Source organism: Mustela nigripes, chromosome 10 (genome assembly GCF_022355385.1).
Source record: "Mustela nigripes isolate SB6536 chromosome 10, MUSNIG.SB6536, whole genome shotgun sequence".
NCBI classification, from domain to species: domain Eukaryota; kingdom Metazoa; phylum Chordata; class Mammalia; order Carnivora; family Mustelidae; genus Mustela; species Mustela nigripes.
This window is the reverse complement of record NC_081566.1, coordinates 55,811,162-55,827,533: the sequence shown is the minus strand read 5'-3', so window position 1 is coordinate 55,827,533 and position 16,372 is coordinate 55,811,162. Positions and strand designations below refer to the sequence as shown.

General features: G+C 43.3%; 2 protein-coding genes across 2 annotated transcripts in view; one reads left to right on the top strand and one right to left on the bottom strand.

Moving 5' to 3' along the window:
* Positions 1 to 3,806, top strand: part of RAB3GAP2 (RAB3 GTPase activating non-catalytic protein subunit 2) — a 98,291-nt gene extending 94,485 nt beyond the window's left edge. Inside the window, exons 34-35 of the mRNA XM_059413366.1 lie at positions 500 to 658; positions 858 to 3,806. Coding sequence (XP_059269349.1) covers positions 500 to 658; positions 858 to 1,013 — 315 coding nt within the window. The 3' untranslated portion in view covers positions 1,014 to 3,806. The remainder of the gene's footprint in view (positions 1 to 499; positions 659 to 857) is intronic.
* A 470-nt stretch (positions 3,807 to 4,276) lies between these two features.
* Positions 4,277 to 16,372, bottom strand: part of IARS2 (isoleucyl-tRNA synthetase 2, mitochondrial) — a 58,582-nt gene continuing 46,486 nt past the window's right edge. The window contains exons 16-23 of the mRNA XM_059413367.1: positions 14,383 to 14,485; positions 12,859 to 12,984; positions 12,104 to 12,235; positions 10,953 to 11,059; positions 10,088 to 10,233; positions 9,218 to 9,408; positions 6,367 to 6,511; positions 4,277 to 4,838 (exon numbers count right to left, since the gene is read on the bottom strand). Coding sequence (XP_059269350.1) covers positions 4,696 to 4,838; positions 6,367 to 6,511; positions 9,218 to 9,408; positions 10,088 to 10,233; positions 10,953 to 11,059; positions 12,104 to 12,235; positions 12,859 to 12,984; positions 14,383 to 14,485 — 1,093 coding nt within the window. The 3' untranslated portion in view covers positions 4,277 to 4,695. The remainder of the gene's footprint in view (positions 4,839 to 6,366; positions 6,512 to 9,217; positions 9,409 to 10,087; positions 10,234 to 10,952; positions 11,060 to 12,103; positions 12,236 to 12,858; positions 12,985 to 14,382; positions 14,486 to 16,372) is intronic.

Below are 16,372 nucleotides of genomic sequence, written 5' to 3'. Positions count from 1 at the left end.
GAGCTGAGTCCCCAAGGAGAAGATGCAGCCAGTCACACAGGAAACCGGGGCAGCAGTGCTTGAGGCCGAAATGTTGAGAAGTACAAGGTCCAGGGCTGGAGGGCCAGAGTGTGGTCCGGGCGAGGTAGGGAGTGAGCAGCGAGGAAGTCCGAGAGGAGGCGGGGAGGCGGGCTGGACCCACGTCTCTTAGTGAAGGGTCATTCCTGTGTTCAGAAGCCATTAGGTTTGAAGCAGTCATGATGTGATTTAATTCCCTTTGCCAGAAACAAAAAATGACTCGTAGAGTCCTATTGAATCGAAAAACTAGGGGATAAGAAAAATTAGGTGGTGAGCAGAACTTTGAATTTTGAATTTAATTTGGACTTTTTTTTTTTTTGGTTGTACACATGGCCACATCTCAAAAACAAACCAGAATCTGTTCACTGGCAAAGCCTTTCCTAGACTTGAGTACACGTGTCAGCTCTCACTCTGTATGCACTTGTCCATGTCACGTTCCCAGGCCATTCTCCAGGTTCAGGACAAGGAGGTCCTTGCCTCACAGCTGCTGGTGTTAACAGGGCAGAGACTAGCTCACGCGCTCCTCCACACCCAGACCAGAGAAGGAATGGAGCTACTGGCCAGACTGCCGCCCACGCTCTGCACTTGGCTGAGAGCCATGGTAAGTACGAGAGCCTGAGATTATCGGGTCACTGGATGCTTTCTTATAGGCCTATTTAATGACCGGTAAGGAGAGCATTCAAATCAGAGTTTAAGTTCGTTCTGAAGAATTCTTACTGGGAAATGACTATCCAGACAAATCTTAAGTAACAATTACTATTGTGTATAGCTGATCGGTTATTTTTGTGTCCCATTTGCAGAACCCCCAGGATCTTCAAAACACAGAAGTGCCAATTGCAACGACAGCTAAACTAGTAAATAAAGTCATTGAGCTTTTACCAGAAAACCACGGGCAGTACAGTTTAGCCTTACACCTCATTGAAGCGGTGGAAGCCATATCTCTTCCTTCTTTATGACACTTACCTACTGAAAATGGTCCCAAATTGTGTGACTAGAACATGAATTAGTGCATGTAATTTTACATAGTAAGATCTGGAATTTTATGAAGGGAGTAGCTCTTTTTTCTTTTGTAAAATAAATACAAATATATACTACTTTTTAAAAGTGCAGTCCTGGCTAAATTCCACTCCTTTGGTTAATACTGAAGATAAAATATAACTGAATATCAACTATACCATATTACTAACACAGATGTTTTACTGTTTATTTCTAATTTAAGCACTTAAATAGCTTTATGGGTAAACTTTGCTATTTCAAATGGGTTATAATTTACAGATTATGTTCTTATTATCAGATTCTATATTTCGTACTCAAAATGTTATTGTAATTAAATTTAAGCGTGTTCATGTATAGTCCCCTGTCAGTAAAATTTGAGGAACACCCCACTGGCTTTTGTTGGCATGCTTAAATCCCGGAGCTCTGCACGAGGACAGGTTCTTTCCCCGAGGTTATGCTGCCACCACCGGAGGACGATGACCTTGCTTTTGAGGAGGAACGGGTTCGAGATCCTCATATTCATCAGAAGGGACACTGAACAACATTAGAACCCTTAACCTGTTGTCCTTGCCAAAACTGAGAATCTGAGACGCAAGCAACACAGCAAAATTAATTACGATGTAAGTTAAGATTTACTTTTTGCCAAGATTCAAAGTTGTATCCACATCAGGTCATTGTAAAAATGTATTATCTTGTAAAATTTATGTTTTAAAAAAAAGGGCAAAGATGCTAAAAAAAATTTAAGTCCAATTTATTTTTCCTATAAGTGTTTAGAAAGGTCTGCTTCTGGGATATGGTAACATTATCTGTTCTTGGGAACAGTACAGAAAAGGCCTAGTGATATTACAGCTTTGCAAACCTACCTCACAGCTGGGTTGAGAGAATAAAATACAACTAATTTTGTACCCTAGAGTGCCTCGAGCAGTCCAAGTGCTGAATAATTATTTGTTGATTAAAACCAGGTTAACCAAAACTCTGTAAAAAGTGCTTTGAGCTCTACAAATACCAAGTCTTTATTAGGGTAGATCTTTGGAATGTAGCCATAGAGTGCAATTACTGATCTCTGTCACGGATCACAATTGTTATTCGTAGTAACTCATTGTGATACGGAAGTGTGTTGTTTCACTTACGTGTAGGAAGCCAGCGTTAGTAACTGTACAAAGTTGACGAGTATGCCCCTCGAGGTTATAAAGAAAAAAGTCTCACATTTGAGGATATCCCAGTGTAAATTCTTTTTAATTTAAAAGATCACACCCAAATAAGAACTAAACTGTCTAAAACTTAGTAATTACTGTTTAATTTAAAAATCTTGAAAGATTAAGTTTAAAGATGTCTTGGATATCTGGGTGAGGGCCTCTAAGTCTGACCGAGGCTCACGCCATGTAAAGTAGCAGCACCGAAAAGGACCTTAGCTCGTCCAGCTTCTCCGCCTCTGCCGGGATCTCCGCTGGCCCGTCCAGACACAGTCCTGTGAGTCCTTGTAAACCTATCGAGCTTTATCTAGTCACCTGTTACATGCATTCTAAAACATTTGTTCTTCCTGTGATTTTTCTAAATACTCTGAAAGTAGTTATGAATTTTGGAGGCTGGTCAAAGAAACTTTACATCCTCACTTTGATTCTGTTAACACTTTTGAGGGAAGGGGAGTACCCGATAAACACGTTAGGTAATAAAGCTGCTTGAACTTATTCTCGTAGGACACTCAGATCTGGGGATTGTAGAGAATAGTAATAAGCTGAAATATGGTTCGTGGGACCGTAACAGATCACTGAATTACAAATCTGTAATTACATTTGTAATCCTAAAGTTTACCATTCAAAGAATTTTAAAATTGAATTCTGAGTTATATGGTTAAGAAAACCAGTTAAATATTCTGTGATTTCATCAAGGGCTTTTAAAATAAATCTGAGAGAAGAAAAGAAAATAAATACCTATGTAAACATTCTGTATCAACAAAGAGCCACAAATAAAGGAATTAGAGTGTATGTAGGATGGTTGATTTCTGAAACAAAGGTATATTGCACTTTCTGATGGGAAGCCACTAACAGTGTTTTCCTAGCTAGAACTCGCCCCCCAACACACACCTTTCTTTGTTAACATTAAACAGGCATCTGTACCTTGTTAAATTTCACTGTATAATGCTGAAGGAAGACAGAAGTGTTCAAATAATTGTAACTTCTACATTATAGATTATTTTTAGATGTAGAACTAGAAGAGCCAGATAAACGTAGGTGAACAGGAACATAGCACCGACCTTCTAAATGCTTCATACTTTTGCTAAGAGAAAAAATAAGAAGTGGAGGGAGTTTTTCCTTTGTTATAAATTATAAAACCTCATCTAAGGTCAAAGTAAGCACTGTTACATTTAAATTGCTTTCCTTTAAGTGGTTAATTGCAACTTAAAATCAAAGAAAACAGATTTACTTTTAAGTTTACATGGAATTTAATTTTCACTTACAAGTTGCTGTGGTTCATTCATTTATAAGAGACAAATCTTTTAAAGTACTCCATAGCAACAGTGAAAGCCTTCCCTCACCCTGACAGGAATGAATTTGTTGGGCTTCTAAAAGTTAGAGTTCTGCTGAATAGAATTAGCTGTCCCTAGAAAGGTTTTAATCCAATACTGAATTGTTTATAAAATGCTGTTATCTATTGTAATGTACTGTAAGTAGTGCCATTCTGTACATACTTCTATTTTCTGTGTCCATTGTTGTGAACTTATGTATATTAGTGAAATAAATTTTCAGCTTTCATGTTGTTTCAACATTCATAAATATCAGTATTAAGATTTTCTTTTCCCTCCTATAGGACAGTAACAAGTTCGGTGATGTTTTTGTTCTTTTTTTTTTTCTGCTTTATCTTTTTTTTTTTTTTTAAGATTTTATTTACTTATTTGACACAGAGAGAGATCACAAGTAGGCAGAGAGGCAGGCAGAGAGAGAGGGAGAAGCAGGCTCCCTGCTGAGCAGAGAGCTCGATGTGGGGCTCAAGCCCAGGACCCTGGGATCATGACCTGAGCTGAAGACAGAGGCCTTAACCCACTGAGCTGCCCAGGCGCCCTGATTTTCTTTCTAATGCAAACAAGAAACCCAGCTGTTTTGAGGAGGCCGCCGGTCACTAGTAAGGCAGAATGACATCACTGTCTCCTAAGGGAAGCGCACCTCGGCCATTCTCCTTCAGGACTGCGTTTTTTACTTGATTTTTACAACTTCACCAGTATCAGTAAATTTCCAGATGCCTTTATTTTTAGAGGTTACAGAACTTAAATATGGAGTCAAGAAGCTTTATAAAATATAAAACATTTTCTGGTCAGCCACATTTAAAGTCGAACATACCCAGTGTCTCCAGTGTCTCTGTTCTGAATAAATCTGTTGCGGATCTATCGAGATCTGCCTGCATATCTGTATTTTCCCACATGTGTATGTGTACACACACACACACACACACACACACACACATTATTTTTATCTGCTGCAGGAAAAACTTGTAATTCTGAACTTGACCCTTAGCCTCCACCACTTCCTCTTCCACTCCTTACTTAAATCTAGGCTTGCTTCCTTCCCGCGGTACACGGTCCCTCTGAACTCGGGGCCGGGGCTCTGGGGCGTCCTTGCTCAGAGAGCGGCCGGCAGCAGGGGGCGCTTACTTCCCACTCACGACTTCCGAGCATCGGGGGCAGAGTGCGTCCGGGGACTCGGCCGTGTACTTCCAACAACGAGGGCATTTTTCTTTGGTAGTGGGCGTGACAATTACTTTATAGGAAGACTCTTCACGAATATCACCGCCTGTGAGAGAAAGATACAGGGAGACAGGCCGTTCAACTTGCATCTCTCTTCTCTGTGGTTTGCTTGTGTTCCTTTTTCAGCGCTTTCTCCCGCCCCTGGGGAAAGCTGGTCAGCGTGGCTTCATTTGCCACATTCCAGAGACAGCTGTGACCACGGACTCACACCCTGACCGCTGAAGACAGCTGGGGAGCCCGAGACCCCGAGTGAGCCCGTGACTGATGTTCCCCAAGTCACGGGTTGTCTCCTCACACAGAGGCCTTCCAGCTCTCCATCCGGGCACAGTTCCCACCAATTACACTGCCTCTCCAGCTACACGAGAATTTTGTTTTTTTAAAGATTTTATTTATTTACTTGACAGATATCACAAGCAGGCAGAGAGGCAGACAGAGAGGAGGAAGCAGGCTCCCTGCTGAGCAGAGAGCCTGATGCAGGGCTCGATCCCAGGACCCTGGGACCATGACCTGAGCCGAAGGCAGAGGCTCAACCCACTGAGCCACCCAGGAACCCTTGCACAAGAATTTTAAGAAGAGCCAAATTACAGTGACAACTGCAGTGTCCCCACTTACACCTTGGTTTAGGGGCACCTGGCTGGCTCAGTCAGTGAAACATCCCGACTCTTGATTTCAGCTCCGGTCAGGATCTCAGTGTGGGATCCACTGGATCCTAGGATCGAGGAGTCTCAAGCTCTCCCTTCCCTCTACCTCCCTCTCTCTCTCACCCCCTCTCCTAAAAAAGAAAATTCTTGTTTTAAACAAAAACAAAAACTTCTCCACTATTAATACTCCCAGACTTCAGCCTAAATATATACAATGAAGAAATTTATTTTCTAGCCATTATACAAAGAAAGTACATTAACATTTTGAAAAGCAAGTGAGAATCTTCACTACATGGTCAGTGCTTCCAGGCTGCGGACTGAAACTGATGCCCATAAGTGAGCCTCCCGCCTCCTGCTGGCACCTAAGAACCACGACGAACACGGGCAGCGTCACTATCCCTGCGGGATCCACGTGTGATTCCCTGTTCACGGGACCGTGCCTCCAGGCCACCACTGAGAGCTAAGCAGGCTGACCAAAGTCCCCCACCGAATCCCCGCGCACTGCGGGAATGAGTTCCATAAAAAACTTCTTCCTTAACCCTTCATGAAGATTAGCTAAATCTATTTAAATAGGGCGTGCAAATAAGGAATTTTAGAGTCCACACTGGGGAGGGGCGGGTAAGGCAGGACCAGGATCCTGAGTACCAAAGCAGAGGGACACAAAAGCCAACAGGAGTGAGGTTGACTACCGTCACCTACAATGACCACTGTTCACAGGAAGGGAGGGAAAGCGTGCTCCTCTCCCCAGCCCCGTGTTCCCAAGATCCTCAGGTAGGACACTTCCGAGAGCTGGTTTGGAAACTTGGCCAGTCTCCATGAAAAGGTGTACTCTAAGAACATCCCTCTAGAACACACGTGATGGCCTGCAAAGCCGATGACCTCCGATCACCATCCGTTCCCCAGGCCTGCCTGCTGCTCTCCCCTCTTCCTTACCTTCTAAATTGATCAGGAATGTCCCTTTGCGCTCAATGACATCTGTCGTTGTTGATCGTGGCTCCTGAGACAGTAAAGTCGTCTGGGAAGCCATCATTAGTTCATTCAGCTGAGACGTGCTGGAAGTCTCCTCCGCTTGTAGCATCTGGGAATAAGCATGCTGAAGTTACTGTCTGAATGTTTACCGCAAACTGAGGTTAGAAGAATTAATGCTGCAAATTCTTGTGTTCACCGAGTGACCGAGTGACCCTTTAGTGCCATTATCTCCTAATCTAATACTATTAAATCAGTTAGAATGAAAAGTTTTTTAAATTTTAGAGTGCATGAGCAGGGGGAGGGACAGAGGGAGAGAGAAAGTCCTACACATTTCCTGATGAGCAGGGGCCTGATGTGAGGCTCGATCCCATGACCCTGAGATCACAACCCGAGCCAATGTCAAAAGAGTCGGCTGCTTAACCGACTAAGCCACCCAGGCACCCCTGGAATGAAAGGTTTTAATTAAAAATGTCCAGGCAATAGTATGTGCTCTGTAATATACTTTATGCCGGGCACTTCACTCTGCCAGATGCTAAATGTCCATTATTGCTAATTATCATGGCGTTTCTCATCCCATTTTCCAAACGAGGAAACCTGCTCTGAGGAGTTAAGTACTCCCGGTTCTCACGCAGTGAGGGCTGGAGCTGCACTTCCAGCCCAGGTCTGTGGGCCTCCGAGGCCGGACTGCTTTCTCCCTGAGTCCCGCTCCCCACATTACAGGCGTGTTAAGATACAATCTGAACAGACCTGCTCTAGCAACACACACCAGCGGGGCCAACGGACTAAAGCGCGGAGCTGTTCTCAAGTACAATAAAGTGGAATGTCTGATATGCATTTTCACACTTCTCACTGTAACTCTGCTCTTCAAAATGAGTTGGTTGGTTTTTTTTTTTTTAAAGGAATGTGTATATTAAATCAAGGGGTGCCTGAGTGGCTTAGTCAATTAAGTGGCTGACTCTTGATTTTAGTTCAGGTCAGGATCCTTAGGGGCCATGGGATCGAGTCCTGCATTGGGCTTTGTGCTGAGTGTGGAGCCTGCTTGAGATTCTCTCTCTCCCCCTTGGCCTCTCTCCCTCTGCTTGCACATTATCTCAAAAATTTTTAAAAACTCAAGAAAAAAAACAGGAGAAATTAATCTGGTTTTAACAAATTCATGTAACTGGTAAATCATAGATCCAGGACTCCATCTGACAGTTATTTAGTGTAGTTGCTAAGAAAAATCCATTATTTTTTAAAATCCCAAAGAATTTTTTCCAATATAAATGACTGAAACAAGCTGTTATTTTTTTTAAAACTCATTACTCAGAATTAATGAAGTGAAAAGATACATGACATGTAGGAGAAAAGCCCAGAACTACGCTGCATAGCTATAGCTAGGTCACAGTTTCAATGCTCTTCTTTGCTCATAAAATAAAGGAGTCAAGCCTCCCAACTACACGTTTTTTTTTAAAGATTATTTAGAGGGTGCACACAGAAGAGAGGCAGAGCGAGAAGGAGAGAGAGACTCTCCTACTGTGCTGAGCGCGATGCCGGGCTCCGTCCTACGAGGGAGAGCGTAACGGACCTGAGCTGAAATCAAGAGTTGAATGCTGAACCACTTGAGCCACCCAGGGGCTTCCCAACATAGAGATTTCAAAGTGCAAGTATCTTACTGAAATCATCTGCTGGCTCATCAATAATCTACAGACTGCGAGCCTCAAATCTTAATTACATTATGAAAAATTTAACCTGAGCTTACCGACCAAATGAGATGGTCATTTTTAGAGAACTATGATAGCAGTAAAACTTTTAAAAATATATTCATTGTCAATTCTCTTCTCCAGCATTAAAAGTAGAAAAAAATCAGGGCACCTGGATGGCTCAGTTGGTTCAGCGTCTCCGTCTGCTCAGGTCATGATCCCAGGGTCTTGGGATCGAGTCCCGCAGAGGGTTCCTAGCTCAGCAGGGAGCTGCCTCCTCCCTCTGTCTGCCACTCCCCCTGCTCTCTCTCTCCCTCTGACAAAAAAAATTCTTTTAAAAAAAGAAAGATATTAAAAAAATTTAAAAATAAAGTAGAGAAAAATCTCGAGTCAGTATGTTAAGCCACAAGCCAATGTGGCCATTGAACCACTAATAATTGCAAGAAGAAAGTCTTGATGGTGCTTTTGGAGATAAAAATAGGATGAATGGGGCACTTGAGCCTTCGGCTCAAGTCGTGATCTCAGGGTCCTGGGATCGAGTCCCGCATCGGGCTCTCTGCTCAGTGGGGAGCCTGCTTCCTCCTCTCTCTCTCTCTGCCTGCCTCTCTGCCTGCTTGTGATCTCTCTCTGTTAAATATATAAATAAAATCTTAAAAAAAAAAAAAAGGATGAATGCTTTGAGATGACATGATCATTTGCTGCAGCAAATGAATTTTCTTCAAATCTCCTGAGGAAAAGATGGAAGTCTTTTTTTTAGATTTGTTTCGAACCTGGTCCAGGTGGACAAAATTCTCAGAAAACTAGACACTTAACACAAACCCCTCAATTTTTGTGTATTGTAATAACAATGTCATCAGTTTCTGTCACTTACCTAATTAGCCCCGAGGATTTGCGTTTCAAACATGACTCTGTTGCATCTTACCTGTCCCAACTTAGAAAGGATGTGGCGACAGAGTACATGCTTCAGAGAAGGGACAGGAAGCACGGAGGAGGAAACAAAGACTCCGTGATAAAACCAATATTACACGATCTCTAAACTAAAAAAATGTTCCTTATACAGAGATTTTTAAAAGCCAGATTTCAGGTGAAGCTCTAGGATACTGACATCACTTTCAAAGAGACAAACTGCTGCTCACCTCTATGATCTCAAAAAGCAGCCCAGGCTCGATGACGAGGGTAACCTTGTACTCGGCTGCGTTTTTACCAGGGATGCTCCCAAGAAAGGAGTCTCTCATGGCACAGGTGCTCTCTATGGCTTCCTCTAACCCAGGCTTCTTCCAGATAGAGCTTGTTCTAATCCAGCCAGTACGAAAAACACTCTTGGGTTCTTTAAAAAAAAAAAAAAAAAAAGTAATTTACATATATTGCACACTGTATAGAAAACACTAACCATTATTTGCTATTCATGGGAAGTAAGAATTGGTATTTATGGTAAATATTATGGAGCCATGCTAAATGCTTACCAAACATTTATATGCACATTTTGAAATATAAACAAAGGATAAAGTATTATAGTAAGATCCCAAGGGAAAAAAGGATGCCTAGAAGAAAATAAAATGGGAAATATTGACAGTAGCTGCCTTTGGATAGTTAGGTTATGGGTGACTTTTCCTCCTCTTTCTAAAAAATTTCTATAGTTCCTAATTTTCTATAAGCTTAATACAATCCAAGGAAAAGACTATTATAAAAATATTCACGAAAAGGCACTATCCTTGGTTTCAATAAAACCTAACTCCTATCAGACACTGACAAGTTACTTAAGAAACACGGATTCTGCGGGAGAGTCCAGCTCTCCTGCATTTCGGAAGGCGCTCCCGGGTGCCTCGGGCAGCTCTGCAATCCGTCCTGCCGCGCTCCGAACTAGTGCAGACACAACGGAAGGGCCCAGACGTGTGTTGCCTCAAAGCGCTCAGTGCAGGCGAGAAAGCGCCCCTTGCACGCAGGGGAAGTCGGAGGTGGCAGTCCTCGTGCAGGGTCTTTCTCGAGGGCGCATCAGGCCTCCTTACCTTTGGCGTAGGGGATGTGCTGGAATACTTCTTCAGCCAAGTGAGGAAGAATGGGAGCCACAGAACGAACCACGACGTCCAGAATCTCGGCTAATGCGGTCTGGCAAGAGCGCCGTTTGGGGTCGTCCGCGTTTTCGCAGTAGAGCCTGAAGGGGAACCGTGTGTGCTCAGCGGGGACCACACTGTCTACACAGGGAGCGCCAAGGCCGCTGCGCCCACTGTTCCCACCGGGGCCAGTCCCGTGGCTCGGGCCATCGTCTGACATAAGACGTTCGGTCACGTAACTGTACCGCTAAGCCCCTCCTCCACTCTCCCCTCCGAGCCTCTCCCGGCAGCGCTGCCGCAGCCAGGGCGTGCGCGGCAGCTCAGGGTACCCCTCCGTCCACGTCAGCGGCGTGAGCAGAGGACGGGGTTATGGTCCCCGCCCGTCAGGTCCTTGTGGCGCTCACGGGCTGCGGTGACCCCTCCCGTCGGCCTCGCTGCCATCAGTGCAGACCGAGCGCCAGGCCTTCCTCTAAAAGCACATCACATGGCTGATCCTACCTGACGGCCGTATGGCACCAGGCGCCTGCGTCTGTCCCCTCCTCAAAATGCACAAGCTCCTGAGAACAGCAACTGCATCCATCACCTGGTACTGGCACCCCTTCCTCACCGAGCACTCACTGTCTCAATCGCATCGCAAAGCGCATCCCTTATGTTCCTTAAATTCTCTGCTCATAATTCCGTGAGGTATGTCTTATCACTTGACTCAATAACCCAACGTCCTAACTGCACGGCGCTGCCCATCGTGCTCACCTCTGTACACCCACCTGCCAAGGAGACGCTGGAGAAGTATCGGAATACTTCAGTGCTCAGTCATACGTACCGGTCCTTGATTATGCTGAAATAAAAGCTCGAAAGCTCTCTGGTATAAAATGCTCGTAGCAGTCGAACAACTTTTCCAAAATCATATTGTTTGTATGAATCAGTAATCTAGGGAACAAAAGCCAAAATAAATTTGGAAGTTACAGTAAACCAATGAAAATGCAAGTCATCATGAGCAAAAATATGTACCTTTTCACAAAATATGTTTCAATAATTGTTTTCTTAAAGATTTTATTTACTTATTTGTCAAGAGAGAGACACAGCAAGAGAGGAAACACAAGCAGGGGGAGTGGGAGAGGGAGAAGCAGGCTCCCCGCCAAGCAAGGAGCCTGATGCGGCGCTTGATCCCAGGACCCTGGGACCATGACCTGGGCTGAAGGCATACACTTAACTGACTGAGTCACCCAGGCGCCCCACAAAATATGTTTCAAAGGCAGAAAAATACGAAACAGAAGATACACAAGAGTGACAGGATCTTTCAAACATTACTGGCTATCAAATTCAACCACTGTCAGAAAAAACTGAATATTCCACTCTGGAAACTAGGAAAGAACACTCATCAAAGGAAGGGATGAGGTTTAAAGTCATAAACCACACCATTTTAAAAAAGCAAAGTGTGCAAGTTACTAATGTTCCCTCATTTATGCCTATGAAGTAAAATCGGGCAAAAATCTGCAGGTATGTCTCTGACTTAATGGTACATGGAAGCAGCTACATTTCCAATTTTTGAGCAAACACACATTATATGTTTTATATATAAATGAAAAAATATCTTACAAAACACACAGGAATAGTCGTTTTAGTTATTTCTATCTTTGAGGGGTACATCTGTAGATCAGATATAGGTCTACTTTACTCCCGCCTGCTAGAGAACGACATAAAGCTGATCTGGAGAGGAAAATGTGGTGTTAGGGGAAGGCAGGGCCTACATTTCCACCAGGGACTGTGAGTCTTTTGAAAAACCAGGAAAGAAATCCTACGACGTCATACCTATAGTCAACCTCAGAATGTGTGGCATTTATCAAGTGTAACTGTTCTCAGTGCTACGATTACTATTTCTAGTAAGATCTGTTCGCCCGCACACAACTCCAGTTTCAACACTCAGCAGTACTGATATTTCTATTTTCCGGGAACTTATTAATTCATACTCACCTTGTTTGCTAAATCCTGCAGTAAGTGCAGCATGTACTGGTCTATGACATACATGTCGTTAACGGGAACGGAATCCGTTTCTGGGTTGAAGCCAGCGACGTTTCCCAGAAGAAAGCGGAGTGTATTCCTGAGCTATTGATGTTGAGAAAAAACACGCAGTCAAAAAATACATGCGGCCTTCCATTCTTACTGAAAAGTTATTTTTCTATAATTTTTATACAACTCATGTTACTTTCTTAATAGGATACTTTTTAAGAAAATAACTTTCCTAAATGAGACTACAAATGCAAACAAGAGAGACTCATTGCAACAGCAGAATTACAGAAGGAACCCCTGGACTCTACACATGAATACTGATTTCTCATTTTATTTCTTTACAACCTTATAAAGGCAAATCACCGTTCAGTGGCCTGGTTTACTCATCCATGTAGGTAAGAATGTTATTTTCACCTGCTTCCCAGGCAACAATAAGGATCAATGGAATAAGTGTGAAAGGTCACTGAGCACATGGAAAGTATATAAAATAGTGTAATTTCGTATTACTCTGTATTTTATAAAATATAATAGGCAATCTATAAAATTTTTGTGTTAAACTATTAGTATTTTTAAACAAATAAACACAGGATATTTTTAAGTGCTCACGTGTAAAAACTCATTCTTGCTGCTTTGTGATACCAAACAAAATGTCCTTCATTTTAAAAATACGTAATTTAGCCGACCTTTTATTCAGACATAGGAAGAACAACAACTCTGACCTTGCTAATATCATCTCTGGCAGCGTTAAGTGCAGACGGACTAATGGTCACTTCGGTGAAGACGTTGGACTCGGCTACCCACCAGCGGAGGACATCAGCCCCATACGGAGGCTCCTTGTTTGGATCCTTTCGGGGGAGGAAAAAGACGCATCGACATATAAATGGCTTTCAACTCTAATTAGGTGAACAAATGTTCTAGGTATTCCTCCTCAGAAATATGTGAGCACAACGTGGGCACAGAATATCCCGCACTGGAATGAGCTAAGGGCCAACAGTCTCGGAATCAGCTGCGTGTGAGCACCCCCGGGAAACAGAGCGCTCGGCCGGCCCGCTGCGAGCGCAGACGTGGGCGAGTGTCCGCACCCCTCCCTCTACTACAGCCGGGGGCAGAGGGGCCCGATGCCTCCATGACGGCAGAGGGGGAACAGGAGGACCTGCTCTTCCCTTCCGGCGCTCCCCGGACACTCCACACACAGAGCCACGATTACTGGACATTAGGAGGGCAGCAAAAAGCCGAAGGAGTAAAATAACAGATGAGTGATTTCTGAGAGCAACTCCAAAATAAACCAGATTATTAGCAACCCCAGATCTGCTGTCCATTAATGACTTGCTTTAAAGTGTGTAATTTCTGAGAATATAATAATGAAACAAGAAGTTGCAATCTCATTTGTTTCCTATACCATTTCCATGGAACTGTAAATTTTTGGTTTTTTAAATAAATGTTTACAAATTTTAAAAGTTCTATTAAAAGAAGGGATGGGGCGCCGTGGTGGCTCAGTCAGTGAAGCATCCAACTCTTGATTTCGGCTCAGGTCACGATCATGAGACATGAGACAGAGCCCCACGCTGGGCTCTGTGCTCAGTGGGGAGTTTCTCTCTCTCTCCTTCCCTCTGCTCTTCCTGCTTGCACACATGCTCTCTCTCTCAAATAAATACATCTTAAAAGGGGGGGGGGGTTGGGTAGGATGGTTCAGAACCTAATTAAAGACTCAGACCTGAAACAAGCCAACAGGGCCTCAATCCCAGTCTTTCCCTTTTTCATTAAAATCATTAAGAGTCTCGATTTACACTAAATTCTACTCCTGAAACTAATGTTACACTACATGTTGGCTAACTAGAATTTAAATAAAAACTTGAGAGAAAAAAAGGTTTAAAACGTGGTAAGGCGCCCACTACTGGCATAAAAGAGCTGCCGATGTTGCTGTTGACGCTGCTGCCGATATTTTTGTTGCTATTGTTTTACACTGAAATAACTACACCAAGGTTTTGTTGCCAATTTAAAAGTGTTAAAACAAAAAAGCTGTTTTTATTTTTTAAGATTTTATTTATTTATTTGAGACAGAAAGAGAGAGAGAGAACACAAGAGCGGTGGAGGGAGAAGCAGACTCCCCACTGCGCAGCGAGCCTGATATGAGGCTGGATCCCAGAACCCCGGGACCAAGACCCAAGCCGAAGGCAGATGCTTAATCGACTGAGCCACCCAGGCGCCCCAAAACAAAAAGTTTCAAAGAACCACCTACGTACTTGTCCTCCGTTGATGACCACATCAGGATCAATGACATTCCCAAGAGATTTGGACATCTTTTCTCCCTTTTCTCCAAGGGTAAATCCATGAACCACCACAGTCCTAAGAAACAAATCAGCCATTACGATAATAAGCACAGCTACCATGAGCTCTTTGGAGATCACTTATAGCTTAAAAAGAGTATCTCATCTTGAAAAAAAAATACAGGGTTTTTCCTGACAGATTCTGAACACTTTTCTTGAAAGTCTAGTTCTCAGTTGTTTATTTATCATGATTGTTGTACAGTAAGCTCTTAAGGAAAAATCTTTCATGTTTACCTTCACTAAACATTTCCTGCGCACCTATTAAGTATTGATTTTGATCACTAAAACTAACCAAGGAAAAGTATGTCTTAAAAAGAGCAGATTACCATTTCAAAATTATTTTCAAAAAGACAATTTATGACAAATACAGCTGTTGTTCTACTGGTGTGAAAAAGCATGTTCTGTAAGAAACAAACATGGAAATTTTTCTGGGATGAGTTTTCATTCTGAACCAACAATAATCTTAAGCTATTTAAGAACCATTCTGAAATCAATGATATGTACCTTAACAGGAATACCCAATCTAATAATCTAATAAATATAATAAAATCTAATAAAATTCACTAATGGAACACTTCAGTCCATTAACCGCTTGTGGATATTACAAATATAAGGATATTTGACCTCAGAGTGTCTTCAATCAACGTAGAGTACCCTTCTCTATATTGTTCTGGGTCAAGTCTTCCCATATTTTAAGATTGAGCTCCTGGGGCGCCTGGGTGGCTCAGTGGGTTAAAGCCTCTGCCTTCGGCTCAGGTCATGATCCCAGGGTCCTGGGATCGAGTCTCGCTCTCTGCTCAGCAGGGAGCTGCTTCCTCCTCTCTCTCTCTGCCTGCCTCTCTGCCTACTTGTGATCTCTCTCTGTCTGTCAAATAAATAAATAAATAAATAATCTTATTTAAAAAAAAAAAGATCGAGCTCTTCACAGATGTCCCCACTGTTCCAGTAAATGCTGACATTACCTCTTGTGGGAATGACAGGGTATAGCGGTCACAAGACTGCTCTGTATTGTTGTCTCCTTTGTCTCTCTCTCTTTTTTACTTCAAATTCTTACTATCTCATGAAACAAGACTGAGCTACTACAGGAGGTGTTTTCGATCCAGGCACACCTTGGAGATATGGCACCTTTGGCTCCAGACGACTGCAATAAAGCCACTCAAATTTTTTGGTTTCCAGTGCACATGTAAGTTCTGCCTACACTATACTGTAGTCTATTGAGTATAACAGCTTTAGGTCTAAACAAAGAATCTATATACCTTAATTCAGAAATACTTTATTGCTAACTAAAATGCTAACTATCCCCTGAGCTTTCAAAAAGTTGTCATCTTGCTGCTGGGGAAGGCTGGTGGCTGCTGACCACAGAGGGCAGAGGGTGCTGCCAGTGGGGGCGACTGCGGCAACTGTTTTTATTTTTTTAGATTTTATTTATTTGAGAGAGTGAGCACGAGAGAGAGCACATGCAAGGGAAGGGGTAGAGGAACTGGCAGAAGCAGGCTCCTTGCTGAACAGGGAGCCCAGCACGGGGCTTGATCCCAGAACACTGGGATCAGGACCTGAGCCAAAGGCTGATGCTTCACCGACTGAGCCCCCCAGACGCCCTGTGGCAATTTCTTAAGACAACGACGAAGTCTGCCACAGTGACTGACTCAGCCTTTCGTGAACAATCTGCCTGCACCATGTGGTACTTGCTAGCAGTTTCCCTGGGACAGAACTACGTTCAAACCTGGAGCCAACCCTCTCAAATCCTGCTGCTGCTGCACAAGCTAAGTTAACGTAATATTCTAAATCCTTTGTTGTCGTTCCAACGGTCTCCCCAGCCTCTTCACCGGGAGCGGATACCGACACCACTTTCTCTGTTCACCCACGAGACGTGGCCCCTCAACTGTGAAAGTCAGACCATGGGCCT